The 18723-nt window shown below is 44.7% G+C and overlaps 1 protein-coding gene across 3 annotated transcripts in view; it reads left to right on the plus strand.

Annotated features, from left to right (window-relative positions):
- Positions 1 to 3508: 3508 nt before the first annotated feature.
- The window catches only part of LOC125740180 (tensin-3-like), a 33276-nt gene continuing 18061 nt past the window's right edge, over positions 3509 to 18723 (plus strand). For 2 of the 3 annotated variants that reach the window (XM_049011036.1, XM_049011037.1), the window contains exons 1-12: positions 3509 to 3734; positions 7425 to 7601; positions 8491 to 8541; positions 9320 to 9442; positions 10159 to 10223; positions 10767 to 10850; positions 11057 to 11166; positions 11967 to 12027; positions 12406 to 12481; positions 12806 to 12935; positions 13372 to 13437; positions 13655 to 13759. In XM_049011036.1, the coding sequence (XP_048866993.1) occupies positions 7452 to 7601; positions 8491 to 8541; positions 9320 to 9442; positions 10159 to 10223; positions 10767 to 10850; positions 11057 to 11166; positions 11967 to 12027; positions 12406 to 12481; positions 12806 to 12935; positions 13372 to 13437; positions 13655 to 13759 (1021 nt within the window). In that variant the 5' untranslated portion in view covers positions 3509 to 3734; positions 7425 to 7451. Of the gene's footprint in view, positions 3735 to 7424; positions 7602 to 8490; positions 8542 to 9319; positions 9443 to 10158; positions 10224 to 10766; positions 10851 to 11056; positions 11167 to 11966; positions 12028 to 12405; positions 12482 to 12805; positions 12936 to 13371; positions 13438 to 13654; positions 13760 to 18499; positions 18545 to 18723 lie in introns of all 3 variants that reach the window. The other variant, XM_049011035.1, reaches the window with a different exon arrangement.

Below are 18723 nucleotides of genomic sequence, written 5' to 3' on the forward strand. Positions count from 1 at the left end.
TGCTGTATGTATTTTTTTGACCCTATGTCGGTTTCAGATAGCCAACAGTTAATTGAAACTTGTGCGTCATGTTTGTGTTTTTTAAATAAAGTTGTGTGCTGTATAATCATTTTGCCACAGAAAGAGAACAGTGGTAGAAATCATCCATCCATCCATCCATTTTCCAAACCACTTATCCTACTGGGCTGCGGGGGGTCCGGAGCCTATCCCGGAAGCAATGGGCATGAGGCAGGGAACAACCCAGAATGGGGGGCCAGTCCATCGCAGGGCACACTCACACACCATTCACTCACACATGCACACCTATGGGCAAGTCCAATTAGCCTCAGCATGTTTTTGGACTGTGGGGGGAAACCGAAGTACCCGGAGGAAACCCCACAACGACATGGGGAGAACATGCAAACTCCACACACATGTGACCCAGGCGGAGACTCGAACCCCAGGGTAGAAATCAGTGGAAGCCCAAATGTTTGCAATGAGTGTATGTAATCTTTTGACCACAACTGTACAACAATCTAATTTTTCAGTTTCAACATTAGATATGTTGTCCTAATTTTAAATATTTTTTTTTCTAATAAATATGGGTTTATATGATTTGTAAATCTTGAATTCTGTTTCTATTCACATTTTACGCAACTTTTTGGAAACAGGAGTGTACATCTGCTATGAAGAAACTGAGATCCTTCACTAGCAAATATTTTTTTGCTTAGGGTGTCGACATATCAAACCCTTATTGCAATAGCGTACAGCTTACACTTAGCTGTGCTTTTTTTACATTGGCAATAACTTCTAGAACCTTCCAGGTCTAACATGACAGATGTGCCCTTGAGAGGTAATGTGGGCTATCCCACAAAAACAAAGTTTTGAGAAAATGAGCTCCAAAGTTGAAATTTTTTTAAAAAAATCTGTGTGCCTATACCCTACAATTGATATATATCATAGGTAGCACAGAGGTGTGACTTAGATAATAGCAACTTATCCAATTGAAAATATTCAATAAAAAGGAGGTAGGGGTCAAAAATGTGGGACAGCCCCCTTTACCGCTCAAGGGCACATATGAGCCTTGAAATGGGGGCGTCGTGCTGGTTTGGTGGACAGCACACTCCGGTTTATGGTTCACACACATTTCACATCTATCTGCAGGTATTATACGATCTCAAACATGCAGATAAGCAAAGTCAAATCTCTAATGTGCCCATAATGTATGTGTGCCCCTTGATGGACTGGCATCCCATCCGAGGTGTCTAGAATAGAATAGATACTTTAGTAATCCCCATGAGGAAATTCTCTGCTTGTGTCCCCCATCTTGCTCTCCACGAGACACAGGTACAGGTGAAAGGAAGCCTGGGGGGTGTGGGGGTGTCACAGTGCAGTTCGAGCCATTGTGCAGCCCCCCTGGAGCTGGGGTTATGGGCCTTGCTCCAGGGCCCATGGACAAGTGAATATTCTGCTGAGGCCAAGGCTCAAGTTGACTGTCTTCCAATCACAGGCAGCGAGGCTTATGACCCGCTCATCGCCCCCTACTGGTCATTCCCTGTGTTTCCTGTGATAGGCTCCAGGTTCTGTATACTGCATAAGCATTACGGATATTGAATAATAGAATCTTGCTGTTGTAACAACTTGACTATAAGGCCATCAATTAGAAAACATTCTATTGCCTAGTACAATTTGGGCATTTTTTGTATTATAAGAACCTATCTCGTGCATGCCACAATTTTATAACATTTCACGATGGCTCCCTTGCTGAGTGAAAAAGTATAAGTGTGGGGGGATTATGCCTGATGATATATAATGGTCTGTACTACTTTTTTTCACTATGACATTCAGGGAAGCCAGGGGAAAAAAATAATTAATCATGTAATACTTCAGTCTACCAGTAGATGGTACAGTAGTAGTAATACATATAGTAATAGTACTAATGCCTAGCAAAGTCACTTTTTAAGGAAGGCAAATCTTCTTTCATTCATATCAGGGAAAAAGAAGTTAATGACTATAATTGCCATGACTCTATACTGAATGAACAGTTGTAAGATATATGGATAAAAGGTATTTTCATGCATATGACATTTTTTCCATTGCTTTAAATTCGAGTGCATTTAATTTTATGGTATTGTTTGGCTTAGACATTAACCATTTAAAAATATTTCTAGATTAATTAGTAATACATCTACATATAATACTCATCCATCTTGCATAATTGCTTATACAGTTTGGGGTCATGGTAAATAATTCATTATATATAAAATATATAATATACAAAATATTCAATATATATATATTGTGTCAATCAAAGAAAATAGGCTTTCAAAGATATATAGTGTCCCCTTTTCTCTAGGCAAAGGTCAAAGACCCGGGTTGGGAGCATTCACTGGCATCTGCTGTGTCAAAGTGCAACACACCATAAATCAGAGAGTGACCCCCCTTGTGAACATCACCGGCAGTAATTTCATTATCAATTTGCACTCCATATGCTTCAAGACAACGATAACTGACGCAGGGCTCTGAGCGCATTGCAGCTACATAAGTAAAAGTGGAACTCAGTCAAGCAGAGCAAACAATTTCACAGGCAATATTTATATTTTGAAATGATTTTTTTTGTCTTGTTACAGTGTACCCATTTGTCTCAATTTCCTTGTTTAATGTTTTGACGTTGTTTATAGAAATACAAGCCTAGCTACATATAATGGTAAAACATAACTCCGTACCATGTGTCCATGAATGGCATGCATACAAACATCACTATGTTTTCTTAACATAGGGTTGAGACGATTAGAGACAGGCCAAATACCCGTTTTAATACTTCTGAGCCTGAATTTCAAGATTAATGTGAAAGTTAATCATGAAGGATGCAGTTTTAATTAATTACAGACACAGCTTACTGCTAACCGTTTTATCCCTGCAGCAATGCCAAATGTTACATTTAATAGACACTTAAAATGTAATTGTATATGAGCTATGGTCACCTATGACTGGAGCCATGCGTTATGCAATGTTCACATGTTCTTTATAAGTGCTTAATCGGTGACAGATATCCTCCATGCTAAAAGGGCCACCAGGTTGTACATAATTCATAAAAATGCAAATGTTAAATATACGTTGGTTGGTGATTGAAGTTTAACAATATCGCTCTACCATATGAATAAAATAATCCGTATTCTCTGGAATAAAAGTGGTTTGAATTTCTTATAAATGATATAATTTGTACATATAAGAATAAAAGATGCCCCCCCCCAAGTCAGGGTCAAGCAGGATGGTCGGGGGGAAGCTGGGTAATGATATAGCTTTAAACATGAGTTAAGAAAGTGTGTCTGTACAGCCTTCCTGGGTTTCCCTCCCCCTTGGTATATGCACACACACACACACACACGCACGGTCTCATCCCATATGAATGAGTGTGCAGTAGCTCCAAGGAAAAAAGGAGGGGGAGGTCTGCCTGTGACAGGAACTGCAGGAGCCTAACTGAGGCGGTGTGCCGGCAGGGGGGGGGGGGTGTAGGGGTTAAGGGGGGTGTTGAGCTGCCTCTCTGTACAGAGCAGGGCTTTCATTCGGGCCGTGGCAGCGGGACGGAGTGAGCCCCGATCACCAACAGCGCCTCGCCCCGGGGATCTTGTGTGTAGGCGACCTGCGACGCGGATTAGGGTCCGATAACCTCTCCAGAACATTCTCCCACGGCTCCTGCTCCGATTTCTCTGACTTCTTACTCACCTCAAACTTACTGGGATCCTGTCTTGAAGGTAGGGTGCGAGGTCTTTTTTTAAAGGGTAGTGTTGGATGGCGGGGGGTGGGGGGGCGTGCATGGGTAATAGCCTTTATTTACACAGTGCAGACACAGTCCGACTTCCAGCACTTAGACCCCAGTTTTGTCTTTATCTGCCTTCCTGTGTCTTCTGAAGCGTGTCCCACTGAATGCTCTGAGAAGGTCTGGAGAAAATGCTCGCTGCTGTGCTGGAAAGCTAGCGGACGCTTCCTGTTTATTTACGTTGGCTCCCGAGGAGACTTCAGCTCTGTGCGGGAACACAGAAGACAAGAAGGCACTTCCAGAGAAAGCCCGGTGGGGGGGGGGGGGGGGGGGGGGGGGTCGGGTGGCTTTAGATTAAACATACAGGGTTGCCCATAATGTCCTCTCGTTCTTCTGGCTGTGTTTAAAAAAAGAACTTAAAAAAACGTTAATTTGTGTCATTATGTGTTTAGTTCGCGTCCATTTCAAAGCCCGCCTGCTATATGTGTTCCAGAGTGTGCATGGAGCTACAATGGATTGGAAGCTCTTGTCGAGTGGGATTAGTGACACATGGCATTTCTGGCTTTCTGCAAGACCTCTCTGCGTGTGCATGGGGTCCCGGTCGACCCGGTTTTGTATAAGAAGTCAGGCCCCTTTTGGCCGAGGCTGACCCTCGGCGTTCAGACGCCTCCGGGCGAGGGCCTCCTTGCGGCTTGAGTTAGCGGCACGCAGGACACTCTCCTCCATTCACTTACTGGGCCCCCCTCTGTCTTTGATCGCCCGCCCCCCCCTTCCCTTCATCCCAGCTCACGTCTTCCTCTCTCCTTCAGCACGACGACGGTTACGACCCTTACAGTGGTGGATAGGTGCGAACGAAGGGGGACGTGAAATCCATAGACCCGCATCCCAAAGATGCTGGAGCGTCACTCAGGCCGTAGGGGAGGGAGTGACTACTGAAATAATGCGGAGTCGGGAGAGTCATCGGCCGCACTCCACATGTGCAACCCATTAGGCCGGCAGTCTGCAAGCGGGAAAAAGCCTTATCCTTTTCCGAACACATTCCTCTATGACCTAGCTAAAAGAATAACAGTAATTAGGCATCACTTGCATGGGAGGCCATTTAGCTGGGCAGTGGTGCCTCTTTTAGGTTCAGTGGGAGAATGATGGAGAAAACCATTCTGTGCACAGGGGTGACGCGCACAGCACATTGGTGCTACAGGACCAAAATAAACTGACTAAAAATGTCCGTGCAACGGTTGGTTAATTTAAAATTTACATTTTTGTCTGGCGCAACAGATCTATGACAGCAAGTTACCAGGAGAACCAGAATGACAATCATTCTGCCGATCAATCCCATATGAACTCAGCCACAAGTTAATGATTCATTGTAACGATTCACTTCATTTGTACGGCTTAGAACCGGAGGTCTGCAGGAATTGGATGAATAGCAACGCTGTCTGACACTGCTGTCCATAATAGAGTCATATCACTCTAAAAATAATGGAACTTCCTGAAAATTATATCGCAGATCCAGCTGTGTACAGTTGAAACAAAGAATCATTCATCACCTTAGCAAATCTAAAGCTGATTTGTATGTCTCCTGAGTCCACACTGTGGCATAAATCTACTCTCTCTCTCTCTCTCTCTCTCTCTGTATGTTTCTTTTCTTTTTATAAGGAAATCACTGAGAACAGAATTGCTAGTTAAACCAAGCAAGGTCATCCTTTCTGCTGAATGAAATGACCCACCTCTCTTTCATTGCTGAAGACTTTCTTTTCTTTTCTCCCCATGTCCTTTACAAACCCTTCCCAAGATATTTCCAGAATGTCTCCTTTTTCAGAAGGTTGGCCAAGTAAATCTGGCAAATTTCTTAATACGCTTTGTTGATGGCCCGCTTTCTTCAGATATTGTTAATTTGAGTCTCATAGAGTAAAGCTTCTCTGTCTCTGACCCATGAATCTCCTTCACAACCCAACATATCTCAAGTCAAATCTGGCTTCGCTGCTTATTCTGCTATCATGTCCATCTTCCTTCATTCAGGAGCCTCAATGAACCTTCAACTGGGTGTTTGTTTGATATTTATTCGTCATCTGTTGGCTCTTGATTGTGCTTCTCCTGTTGGGATTCTTGTGGCTGCACTCAGGGCCCTGCTGTGGGACCTCAGGTTAACCATGTAATATAATGGCTGCTTTAATGACCGTCATTAAGGTTTACGGTGATTAGCATTGTCCTCGCACCTATAATGTTTCTTATGCAGTATTGTGGATGAACATAAATCAGACCATCATCTCGGACTGTGTTTCTCAACCCAGCCCTTGAGGACCCCCAGACAATCCATATTTTTACTGCTTCCCACCTGTAGCAGGTATCCTGTGTTCTTGATTGGCTGGTAGCTGGGGAAGGAGGAGCTGGGAAGGAAGGGAAAACGTGGACTGTCTGGGAATCCCCAGCGACTGGGTTGGGAATCACTGATCTAGGAAAACGTGGAAGACTAAATGAATACGTCGAAACCTCCTATAGCTGGCAAATGTCGCTTTGGTTGCGGTTAAAAATGCGTTGCCCATAAAAACAAATGAGGCTGTTGATTTGGTGATGTTGCCTTGACTTTTGCATGCATAGTGAGACCTTCCTGTGCACAGAGTTAGTGCATGTCATGTAGTAGCACCTCAGAATAGTACAAAATGGAGGATTCCATAGGCATAAAAAAATTTGGCAGAGAAAGCCCAGGGCCCAGAGGGCGTATGGCTGTAATTAGACCGCTCTAGTGCATGTTGGAGCCACACTCGCAGATACTGTCTTGAAAGAACTTGTTCCTCGAGGGGACGTTTTGAAGTGAGTTGGCGGAGGCATTTAATCTCCTTGCGCTTACAAAGCAGCCTGTGGTAGCTTGTTGGGAGGACCTGGCAGGCTTCTCATTCAGTCCTGCTCCTCCATGTTTCCATTTCGGAATTATTCCCTCACGCTTACAGTCGAGGACTCCATGTCAGTTCACGCTTAATGTTCAGAGAGTCAATCCCAGCATGCTTTGCTGCTTGACACAGTGACGATGCTTACAACCACATTATTTTTGTTGCATTTATTGTGAATATACAACATTACTGGTATGTAAGTTACGTAGTCAGCTCGCTAAGAGCCATTAAGGCTATGTGTATCTATGTGTATATATATGTAGACAGGAATGTAACAGGCACAAGTGCAGTGAGCAAGAAATGTCCATGCATCATCGCTAAAGTGTATATCCCGATACTGGATCATGGAGCCTGTCGTAAGAGGCATAGGGCGAAAGGCTGGGGTACACTTTGGATGGGATATGAGTCAGGACAGGAACTAGGAGTAGATGAATTTACATGTAAATAAACAAACAAGAACTGTAAACAGATATAGATAGATATCTTGGTCTTTATCTATTTGCCTACCTGTCAGTTTGTTCTTCTGACTAATTGGCTAACTTGGGTGGTTCCTGGTTCCTCCTTAAAAGTTTTTTTTTGACCAGACTACAGTATATCTTTAGGGGGTGGGTGTGCCCCCCCCACATGGGGAGGTCTGGGCTGGTGAACTGTCACACTTGCATGTTCCTGCAGGAGCATACAAGAGAGCACACCAACACCCATGGGCCTGAACTATAGCGAGCAGAACATCTCCGGAGGAAATCGCCCTCACCTGAAGTCTGTTGTCTGTCGGTGTAACGCTGGCTTGTTTTACACAGGTGGCTGCATCAGATGGGACGTTCGCGATGGAGGAGGGATACGAACTCGACCTGACCTACATCACGGAGCGCATCATCGCCGTGTCCTTCCCCGTGGTCTGCTCAGAGGATGCATACAGGGCTAACCTGCACGATGTCACATGCATGCTCAAGTCCAAACATGCCGACAACTACTTGGTGAGATCCGGCGGAGGAGCGGGGGAGAGAAGGGGGGGTCCCCTCACTGTCATTTAACATCCTCGGTGACAGAGGATGCACTGATGTATGTCTGGCATTAGTGGGAACTCATAGCCTGCCACCTACTTCATTGGTACAATTAACAAGTATGGCAGAAGCTAAAATGGCGACCAGTCATCCAAGTTTTGTCTGAACAGTCTGGTTTTCCAGCGCTCTGTCCGGACTGCTGTTGAGTGTCCCCATTTTTGAGCAACACTCCTCTATTTCAGACACAGGTGTCCTCCATTTTAGAGTCATTCCAGGGTTCACCGTAACAGCTAAGCAGGTAGCATTCTGGGTAAGACTGAAAAAGGGAGCCCATTTAGAGGAATGGGCGATAAAAGCAGGAGGAGGGAACTTAACGGCGATAGCAGTATGTGTAATGCCATTTTTCAAATAAAAAAACTCCCACTAGTTACATAAATGGCCAAACTGCATGGCGGCTAGCTGTGTACGTCACTTTACATAAACGCAGACAGACCTGTGCAGATACATCAATGTGTGTTAAGACCTCCTGCGTCTTTCCAATATCCACTTAATCTGCAAGTTCCTGTCTAAATAAAATGCAGAAATGGAGTTATTTACGATCAATTCATTAATTAGCTAAAGAGGCTCATTCATTTATGTTGAAAATGCTTAGCGTCATGGATTGAGTCTAGCTTAAAACTTATTAATGTCCTTTCCAGGCAGAGTAGTGCATCTCTTCGCAATTCGCCCTGTCTGCCAGCGATCCGAATAGCCCCTGAGTGCGCTTTCATCTTCCGGGCAAAAAGGCATTAAGCCGTGTTAACAAAAGGGTTGAGAAACGTGAAGTGGGAGGAGCCTAATTACCGTATTGGTTTCCACGCAGGTGATCAACCTTTCCGAAAAGCGGGCGGATCTCACCAAAACGAACCCCAAGGTACCATTCTTTTCAAGCGTGAAGTCGATTCACGTTGGGGCACGATTGTGATGGGGAGGCGGGTGTGCTTGTGTCACAAGTTCTGGGAACATAGAAAAAAAAACAACAACATTGGAGCCAGAAAAAATGACTAAAAGAAAAGCTAATGATCAAACTGACAAGTAAACCCTATGTGCCCCCCATCCCTCCATTTGGGAGACACACAGGACCATTTTTCTTCTGCAGTTTAATGATGAGGGACGTGAAAGATGCTGATGTAGTCCAAATCCCTGCGGGGGGGGGGGGGGGGGGAGGCTGTAATGTGCCCAAATAGAGACTTAATTAAATTAGCTCTGCTGAAAAATCTTGCTGTCTCAACAAGCTCAGAACTGTCTCCTTTGCACAAGATCTTTCAGTCGCACAGAGAACTTAAACGCAACTTAAATGTAATTGCTGCTTTCCACAAGTTCCAACGGTCTGCAAAAACTCAACCGGGGAAAAATAACTGAGTAGCCCTGACCTATATTCATTTGACAGGTGTTTTTCTCTGAAGAAACGTACAGGTCGGTGCTAACGGGAAGTTAGCAAGGAGACAGGGAGCATAAAGGGAGCCCTGGGGAGGTGCCTGGGTTGTATCGTGATGTCAAAGGGTTCCTGGTATAACCTCCAGATGACCATCTTCCTGCCTCTGTTCATAAAGTTGAGGAGCGCGGTACCTTTATATGGAAGTGCGGCTGGGGGCCGTAGAAGTAGATCTGCTGCAGAAGCCTCTGTGAAAACGACAGTCCTGATGTTTCAGACCATGGACATCGGCTGGCCCGACCTACATGCCCCGCCGCTGGACAAGATCTGCACCATCTGCAAGGCCATGGAGACCTGGCTGAACTCCGACCCCCAGCACGTGGTGGTCATTCACTGCCGTGTGAGTGCCCAGCCCCTATTGTTTTCCCCATAATGTTCACCCTGCTGGTATTTAATTGCTGGGATTGTGTTTTGGCCTCGAATTGGGGTTTGTAATGATGCATTATTGAGTAAATTGCCCATTGTCTTCGTTCTTGAGGGATTTTATTTATTGTTTAAGATTCTTATTATTTAAGTACTTGTATTATTTACTGTGGTTTACCAAGGCCACACCTAATATTGTTTCTCTGCAGAATTATTTCCCCCTGGCACGTATTCCTGAGGGGTGGCATGGTGGTGCAGTGGTTAGCACTGTCGCCTCACACCTCTGGGACCCGGGTTCGAGTCGCCGCCTGGGTGTTTGTATGTTCTCCCCATGCCGTCGTGGGGTTTCCACTGGGTACTCCGGTTTCCCATGCTGAGGCTGATTGGACTTGCTAAATTAGGAGTGCAGGTGTGAGTGAATGGTGTGTGAATGTGCCCTGCGATGGGCTGGCCCCCCATCCTGGGTTGTTCCCTGCCTCGTGCCCATTGCTTCCGGGATGGGCTCCGGACCCCCCGCGACCCAGTAGGATAAGTGGTTTGGAAAATGGATATATGGATGAACATATTCTTGAATCTTGCAGGCAACATTTTTGTGAGAGACCTTTTAATGAGAATTCAATGTAGCCACTGTAAAGATTTTTGTTTTTACTATAGTTTCACTGTTTATTGTTTGTTTGTCATCCGCATGTGCAGGGTGGAAAAGGGAGGATTGGGGTGATCACTTCATCCTTTGTGCATTTCACTGAAGTCTCTGCGAGGTAACAGTGCCGGCTCAAGAATTCCTGTTTGTGGCTAGAGCACGGTTGGGGAATGCCGTCCGTTGAGAACGTTGCAGAAATACCCCACACTGGGGTGAATCTTAGGAATGTTCTATGGGCCCAGTGTTCAGCTGTGGTTTGTGGGTATTTGCACAAACATGATTTATGATTTATTAGCACAAACTACCATTTGAAATAATCTATGTATCGCTTTGGTGTCACTTCAATGTGCTGCATTGAGATCGTTGACGCTCAATAGGAATAAAGCCACAGTTTGCTGAGCTACCATCCAAAGGGATTCAAGTTTGAGGAGACTCACGTGGACCCTCAAGAAATGTGCTTGAGCTGTGAAGCCTCGCACTGTATCACGTTTTGGCCCATGTTGCCAAGCAGCAGGAATGAGTGCCCAGCAGGAGCTGAGCAGGAATATCCATCAGTATATATACAACATGTACTAGTTAAAGCTGATTACGTGGCTGGAGGTTTCATAAGGATTGAACACCCGCTGAGAGACTAAACGACAATGACGTCTTTCTTTCGTAGCGCTGACCAGGCCTTGGAACGCTTCGCCATGAGGAAGTTCTACGATGACAAGGTGTCACCTCTCATGACACCCTCACAGAAGAGGTGATCATTTGTTCCGCCCGCGATGGTTCTTCACACCTGTGATTTCGATTTGAGAACAAACCTCTGATAAAACACCACTACTCGACAGGGAAGGTTAACGACCAGCTTGGCTGACGGTCATCTCGCCGTAAACCTTCCTGCAGTTAATAATTCACATTACGGATTCCTCTTTGAAGTTATATGTCTGTTTTACTTTCCAACTGTAGGTATGTCTGGATTCTAAACAGCCTCTTGACTGGCTCCATAAAAATGAACGTCTCCCCTCACTTCCTGCATTGCGTCATTCTCCACGGGATACCTGACTTTGAGAATGGAGGTACGTTGCTCGTAATGGAGCCCTCAAAGTTGGAGAGATTCCATGGATCTTTATGGTAGAACCAGGCTGTATTGTGTCTTGATATGAAAGAAGATCCCACAAAACCCATTCATCGTAAAAACCAAAAAGTGGTTTGTAAGAACACTGGGATTTATGAGATATTTCAAATGTGAGAGGACCCTCAATACATTTTATTTATAGTATAGGATGAAATTCAATCTAATGTTAACTTGAGTGATTCTAGGAACGGAGCATATTCCACCCCCCGTCCTTTGCGTAAATAAATCTTTTCTTTGTTCTGATATAATCTGGTCCTTGACTAATCATCCGGATTGGCCTTGTTTTCCTGAGTCGTGCCCCCAATACCTTTTATTGATGCACTGCTTCAAAGCTGTTCTTACATCACATCCCTTTAAGACAAGGCTTCATTATGTTTGCTCACCACTGTAGCCACTCCAGAATCCTCTTTGAAGTGCTGGGGTGACCGAAATTGAACATCCTATTCTAGGAGAGGTCAATAGTGCACTGCACGACCTCAGCACAACATGTTTATATGTTTTTATACGACGCAGTTTAATGTAGACAAGGGAGGCATCGTGGTGTCAGTCAGCTTCAGCAGATTTAGCATTCTGTGTGACTATTCTGAAACTAATTAAAGAATTTTTAAAGCTACTGTACAACCGCAACGATGTTATATACTGTAGGCACCATGTAGCTTCCCACTCATTGCAGCTGCGTATGCTAAGACCATGCCTGTATTTTAAAATCCATCTACATTCCTTGTCCCTGGTTTTTTTCAGTTTGTCGACCGTACTTGAAGGTCTACCAGGGGCTGCAATTGGTCTACTCTTCTGGCATTTAGTAAGCGGCCTTGTTATTGGCTAATTAAGCTCCTTCACGATGGTGAATGTCCGTGTGTATGTGTTTGGGCATGTGTATATCAGGATTGGCTGTTTCAGATGCAGAAGCTACGAATCCAGACCACGATTTTGTTCCTACCAACCAGTTTAGTACTCCGTGACTGTGACTCTTTATACTCGACTGGTCGGTAGAAACAAAATCTTGGTCCGGATTCGTAGCTTTCGGACATGAAATGCCCAACACTGGTGTACATATAGCGACTGCTAATTTCACCCGAATGGGAACCAATGGCAAGTGGGATGGAGATTGCTGGGTAATGGTGGGGTCCCATGTCCGCTTAAAATGAGATGAAGTTTGATTTGTGGATCTGCTGCACAGTCACATAGGACCAGGGCACAGAAACAGGCTGTATATCGCTCTGCTGCCAGCACAGCTGCTCAAAGGTGATATCCTGGTAAGTGATTTTTTTTTTGTTATTTAAAGATCTACGTAAATGTATATGTAGTACTCATGAATTGCCTGCATTTCTAATTGGGGTTTTAGGGGTAGAATTATCCTTACACTCCTCGCAGTATTTTAAGCTCAAATTCAGAGTCGAACATGACCTTGTGGACTTCAGATTTTGCGGCCATGATTGAATGTGCTTCCTGTGGGTCTCCTGCCTTCCTGGAATTGGTACCAGAGGACCACTTTCCATAAACTGCTTTAGAAAGCACCAGAATTAATGCATTCTGATCCGCTCTTTCAATGAATAATTTTTTTTTTTTTAATGGCACAGGTCAAATGCTACCACAAAAACATTCGGACTCTGAGCCGGGAGCCGGTTTTTCGTCTGCAGTTTCACACGGGCACCGTTCAGGGCTGCAGCCTCATATTTGAGAAGGAGGACCTTGAAAATGCAAACAAAGGTAGACCAGTGTTGTGCCTGTAACAAACCATACCTTGAGCTTAGGGTGGCTAATGGTTAGCTTACATATATTTGCACCATCAGTCTTCCTCAGTTTGTATTTGTAATAGTATCTGGGAGCTGGATGAGTCATTTGTAAATTTTTTGGAAATTTGTGTATAAGAAAATGAGAAATAATTTTTTTCTCAGAGAAAATGAATGAACTCTCAGTTTTACTCACCGAATGCATTTTTATTTTATCAAAAACATTTTAGGTACGGGTCATCACTGTGATCGCCTTAGGTTACCTACGTACCTTCAGATAATATTGTAAAACAGATTCTTTATTTCACCGAAAACTGCTTTTGAACTAAATCAAAGGAAGTGACACGACGCTGTTGCCCTCCAGTGTTTGTACCATTTTACCATTTCCCATCTCACCCCTCGTCATGTTCCAGACCTCAGGTTTCCGGATTACGGCAAGGTTGAGCTCGTCATGTCTGAGAGTCCAGAGAAGATGCGAGGTACTAACTGCCAAATCCCCGAAGACTACTAAATCCACACGGCCGCTCGATGTGCCTCATTAGGAGAATGAAAACTCTTAAAAAGTTAAAACGGGCAATAATGCGGTTCCCACTCTGAAACACATGGCTGCAAGATACGAGTTTTACTTTTGCTCATCTGTAAAAACGGAAACAGAATCGCTTGCCCCCTGACACTATGTTCTGGTTCTTGTTGCAGGTTCTGACCGGTGGGAGAATGTTCCTGTCATCGACGTGGAATACAACACTACAGATCCACTGATACGGTGGGATTCCTACCAGAACATCAGCTGCGACGCTGAAGGTAACAGACTGTCCTCTTTACTGTAACTCCCACTGCACAATAAGCTGGTCCTTCACCAGTACTGGTCGTCATACATGTTTCCATTGTACTCAGACTGGTCTGGAGTGACGTACAGGGCCTCCGTGGTGGAAAATGTCATGTATTGTTGTTGGACATAATTACACATCGTTGCTTGTCTTGTAGGAGCTTGGTGGGACAAGCTTAGGTAAGGCAGCTGTTTTTAGGGTCAAGACGGCTTGACGAATGCTAAATTGCTTCAGTGTTGAGCTACATAATGAAATCTAATGACATGTTTAGAATTTCTGCCTAAACCGATATAAATTATGTTCAATCATCTTAAGGAAGGCAGCTATTTTATTTACTATTTTCTTGTACTTTTGTACAGACCTAGAAGAGCTGGTTCAATTGCTGGTTATTTTTGAAACTGTGAAACGCATCCGTTTGACCTAAAATGTGACGGCCGTGTCATTTCTGGAGCTTTCCGTGAAAACACTTTGGGTTGCTCTTGTGTGAACTTGTTTGCTCTGTGAAACAAATTTAGGCTGAATAGATTCCTGATTGCAATAACATAAACTCTGTTTCCATATGACATTTCATATTTTGGCAACTGAGGAAAGAGATTGCTGGTTTCTTTATTGCTTGTTGCTGAACAGGAAGTTTGTTGCTAGGCAACAAGATGTGTTTGTGTGTGTGTGTGTGTGTGTGTGTGTGTGTGTGTGTGTGTGCGTGTGTGTGTCAGAAGTCTCGTATTTAGTTTGGTTGCTTCTGGTTAAGGTTTGGGCTGGGTGGGGGTTAAGGTCTTCATTGTTAGAATTAGGGTTTATGCATGGAAATGAATGGAAAGATACAAATACAAACATAGGAATGAGAATCAGAAAACTTCATTGTCATTGTACAAAGGTATAATGAAAATTGTGTGCCGTCTCTTGCAGTGCAAAAAGAATAGAATATTAAAAGCAATAAAATAAAATAATATGCAAAGGCTGGATCTGCATCCCTGGCCACTGCGGTGCTCCACCCACACTGGGCCTCTCTGCTCAGTCGTGGCTGTTTACTCCACTTCCAGCAGACGCTGAAAATAGAAAAGATGGAGACACAGAGAATAATGTCTGTCTCCACAACGCGACGGGGGCTGCTGCTCCATGTGATTCCTGACTCTTGATTCTGGGAACAATTGGTCTGTGACGAAAAGGCCAGCTGTTGTTCGAAAGAGATACACAAACAAGGCAACAAATTACTTTTTGAGTTATTGTAATTTCTCGGCCGCAGATCTTTCAGTGCCTCCCTGCTTTGTTCAGAGCCCCCCCCATTTGACATGCAAACACTGTATTTTGGAAGAGATGCCCCACCTACCCCTGAAACTCATCATGTTCTCAGTAATCAGCGGGACCAAGCAATTCTTCTTAAGCAGAGCAAGGCAGTAAATGATTTGGCAGCTGAGACAGGCCCCAATCTGCATGCTCACACAGTCAACCTTAAAGTACCAAGTAAACTGATGGTCCAGTGGCTCACTGAGTAGGACTGCAACCTCGTACCTCCCAGGGCTGTGGGTTTCACTGGATGGTTAGGTTTCCTCTTACCGCCCAAAAATATCAGGTGAGTCAGTGAATCTGCGATCTGTGAATGCAAAACAAAACTTTATTTGCCATTTGCACAAGTACATTGCAGTGCTGCTTCCCTCGCATACCTCATGTTGGTCTCCTTTGAGACATACATACAGTTGAGAACAAAACTTGTAGTGCGAGTGCAGGATCAGCCATTTGATCTAGTGCCCCTGGAGGTGAGTTTTCGTTTTACAGGGTAGTTAGGGAGATGCACTACCTGATTGGCAAGTGAGTGCCTTAGATGGATTTCACTGACCAATCTCTGAAAAAACTGTTTTTTGTTGCTGGGAGCATATTTACTGGCCAATTGGGTAACTTCTCCCATGAATATTGATGAGTTTTCTTGAACCACTGTGTAAAATGAAAATTCCCCCCCCCCCTTGGAGCATTTTGGGAGGTTAAAGACCTTACTCAAGGGTCCAAGGACTGGACATGAACCAGCAACCATCCGATCATAAGCACAGAGGCCTAACCCACAGACTGCTCTGCTATTCACCTGGTTGAAGGGGAATCACATCATATCACAGCAAAACATGCTTCTTATCCCGATTCATCCATCCTCCATTGATGGAGATAAATGGCGATTCTTCTGCAGAAGTTTCCTCTTTTCACTAAAGAGACAGCCGCAGGTGCGCCGTCCTGGCCCGGCCCGGACCGACCCATTCATCTCCATGCCGCAGACCAGCGGCTGTGTGCGGCTCGCCCACGCTGTGATTATACACCCCTCACGGCAAGCGCAGAAAAAAAAAAGCACACCACACAGGCCCAAACAGGAGTAACTAACGCTAAGAAATGTCTCATCGCGATCTCATCCTGCAAACATGCGACGGCAACGCTAAAAGCGCTAACAGCAGAGAAGCTAAATCACAGGTCCTGCTTATGCCAGAACTGTTCCCGCGCTACCGAGACCTGCCCAGCTCTACGCAAATCCTTCTTTTTACGGCCACTGCAGTAACAGTAACCACAGACCTCACATCCAGTCCCTGCTTCGCATGGGTTTTTAACTTAACGTATAATTTCACACTTTCTCTTTTCCTGCGTTCAGATTTTCCCTTAGTCTAAATCCTTAATGACTGAGCTGCTCCGCTCCTCCATGCTTTTCAGTTAGAAAAATAAAAATGCGCTTCCATTTTGAATAATTTGCCAAATAACAAAAAAAGCCGATTTAGTCCATTGTGCGAATCGACCACGTTGACCATGTCACATTGAATGTCACCTTTATGTTTTGCTGATACTATTGTCCTTTGCTCCTAAATCATTCAAAAAATGTGTGTCCAATAGATGCCATGAATGGTATTGATCTCTCTTCGTTAGTCTCTGATGGGCAGTAAAAATACTGGAAACAGGAGATTGATTGTGGGACTTTCTGGAAGGTGTCTATCTGTCGGAGATCATATGCAATAAAAAGAGAAACACCAGATGACACAATTGAACCTGACAATTGTGGTTCGCACACATCTGGTTTCATAACAGTGTTAAAAATGTCCCAGGCTGACGTATAATTTAGTGATAATTTCAGCTGAGGCTTCCAACTGCTTCTCAAAAACAGCTCAATAAGAGAGTGACATTGCTGTAATTAAAGCACTGCTTTGCCAGGTCAAAAAAAGAGGGAGAGAAAAGTACTTGGATGAAAGAATGTTGTTTTCATCTCCAGTTGTTTTTTTTCCCTTCTTCTCTTCCCCTTCTTGTATGCCTCATTGTCCTATCCAAACTAACTCACCGGCCCCCTTTTGGTTCAAATTACTGCTGCCCCCTGGCTCCGCCTCCTCTTTGCTCCGCCCCCTTCCTTGCCACGCCCCCATGTTTACATTCCCCTTCCCATATTTGTCATGCTGAATGTCTGGGCCATTGTGGCACACGCTCGCCTTCTTGGTGCTGCAGGGAGGGTTAAAATGTGGGCGGCCCCTTTAGCGGCGTGTGGAGGGGGGGTCTGGGGGCCACCTTTCCAGGGGGTGCCGTCTCTCACAGCCCGGCTTTCTGAATGTGAGAAACTCCACGCGCTTACCTGCTGCAAGTAAGACGCCGGGAAGGTGAGTGCTCTGGGCTGGATGGGTTGGAGGGGGCAAGGGGGGCATTAATAGGGGGAGTTGGGGAGGAAGGAGAGAGGGAGGAAAGAAAGGAAAGAAAATGGGTGAGGTGGAAGCAGAGGAAACAGACCTTTCATTGCAGTCTTTCACCTCCAAGGAAGGAACGTTCCGGTTGTTGTGGTTGCTGAGGAATTCTTATATACTTTGAAAAGTGGAGGTGGAAGGATCTAATGGGGGTGTACTGTTGTTGTACCATGCATGTCTGGTTTGGAGCCCTCAGTGCAGAGGAATTTACCGGAAGGGTGATGGAGATGTCGGTCGTGTTGCTCTGTGTGAAATGGCCGATTCAGATGGTACTCAAATGAATTCAGTGTGTTTTTTTTGGCATATGATACATATACAATTTTATCTTCTCTTCATCGAGAAGTTTACAGGCCCAGGAGTGAGAGGCTGGTACCTGCAGACCTTATAAACTGACAGGGGGATTTACTTTGGCCTTTCGGTGTTACATTCAAGCTGGGGTGAAGATGTTTGCAAGTCCTGTACTACGACTGTCATCACTCACGCCTCGGGGAGACGAGACGTTTCGGGGAAGTGACACTTCTGCGGTTACCAAATCTGACCGCAAGATACACGTCGCTGGTTTTGTAGATTATTTACAGTGCACTCTTTGGGATCCTGTTGTCGCTTAAAAAGATTTGTCACTATTTTAGCTTAATCCTCGATGTGAACATGAAGACCGTCCAGGGGTGTATCACTACTCTCGGGGCTCTAAAAGTCGAGTAACAGCCACCATTTATTTAGCTGGCGCCTGTGTTTGCTCTAAGGTCGGAAGAGTGAGCGCGTACATTGGTACTCTTTAGGCTATGATTCAGTGCCTTCATTTTTCATGTGATATATTTGGCCAGACTCCAATTTTTCTGAGTAATTTAGTAAAGCCGCCATCTCCAGTCTAAACAACAACAGCTGGTTTATAATAAATGGAATGTTTGTTTTACAGTGTTGGTTCTCTGCGGCGTAAATTGAAAAATATACTGCAAAGGACTCGTATCAGTGTTTCACGGGGTTACTCTACACTAAACCTTCACACGTATGATTTTCTTTTCTAGAAACCCCTTATCACCTAGACCAGAGCCGTGATCATCCAGGTGGAGGTAGCCTTTGATTTTTTTTTCTTCGACACACCGCAAACACATGGGTAATCAAAATACCACATTGTCTCGATGAGTTATTGTAGACAGCAGGGTTTGATTTAGGTGCAGTGTGGTTTGTGTAAGGATCTTCGGAGCGTTTAAGTGTGAGTGCGAGTGTGAGTGCTAAAAGCCCCTCCCTG

The sequence above is a fragment of the Brienomyrus brachyistius genome, chromosome 4, assembly GCF_023856365.1.
Source record: "Brienomyrus brachyistius isolate T26 chromosome 4, BBRACH_0.4, whole genome shotgun sequence".
Lineage (NCBI taxonomy): Eukaryota > Metazoa > Chordata > Actinopteri > Osteoglossiformes > Mormyridae > Brienomyrus > Brienomyrus brachyistius.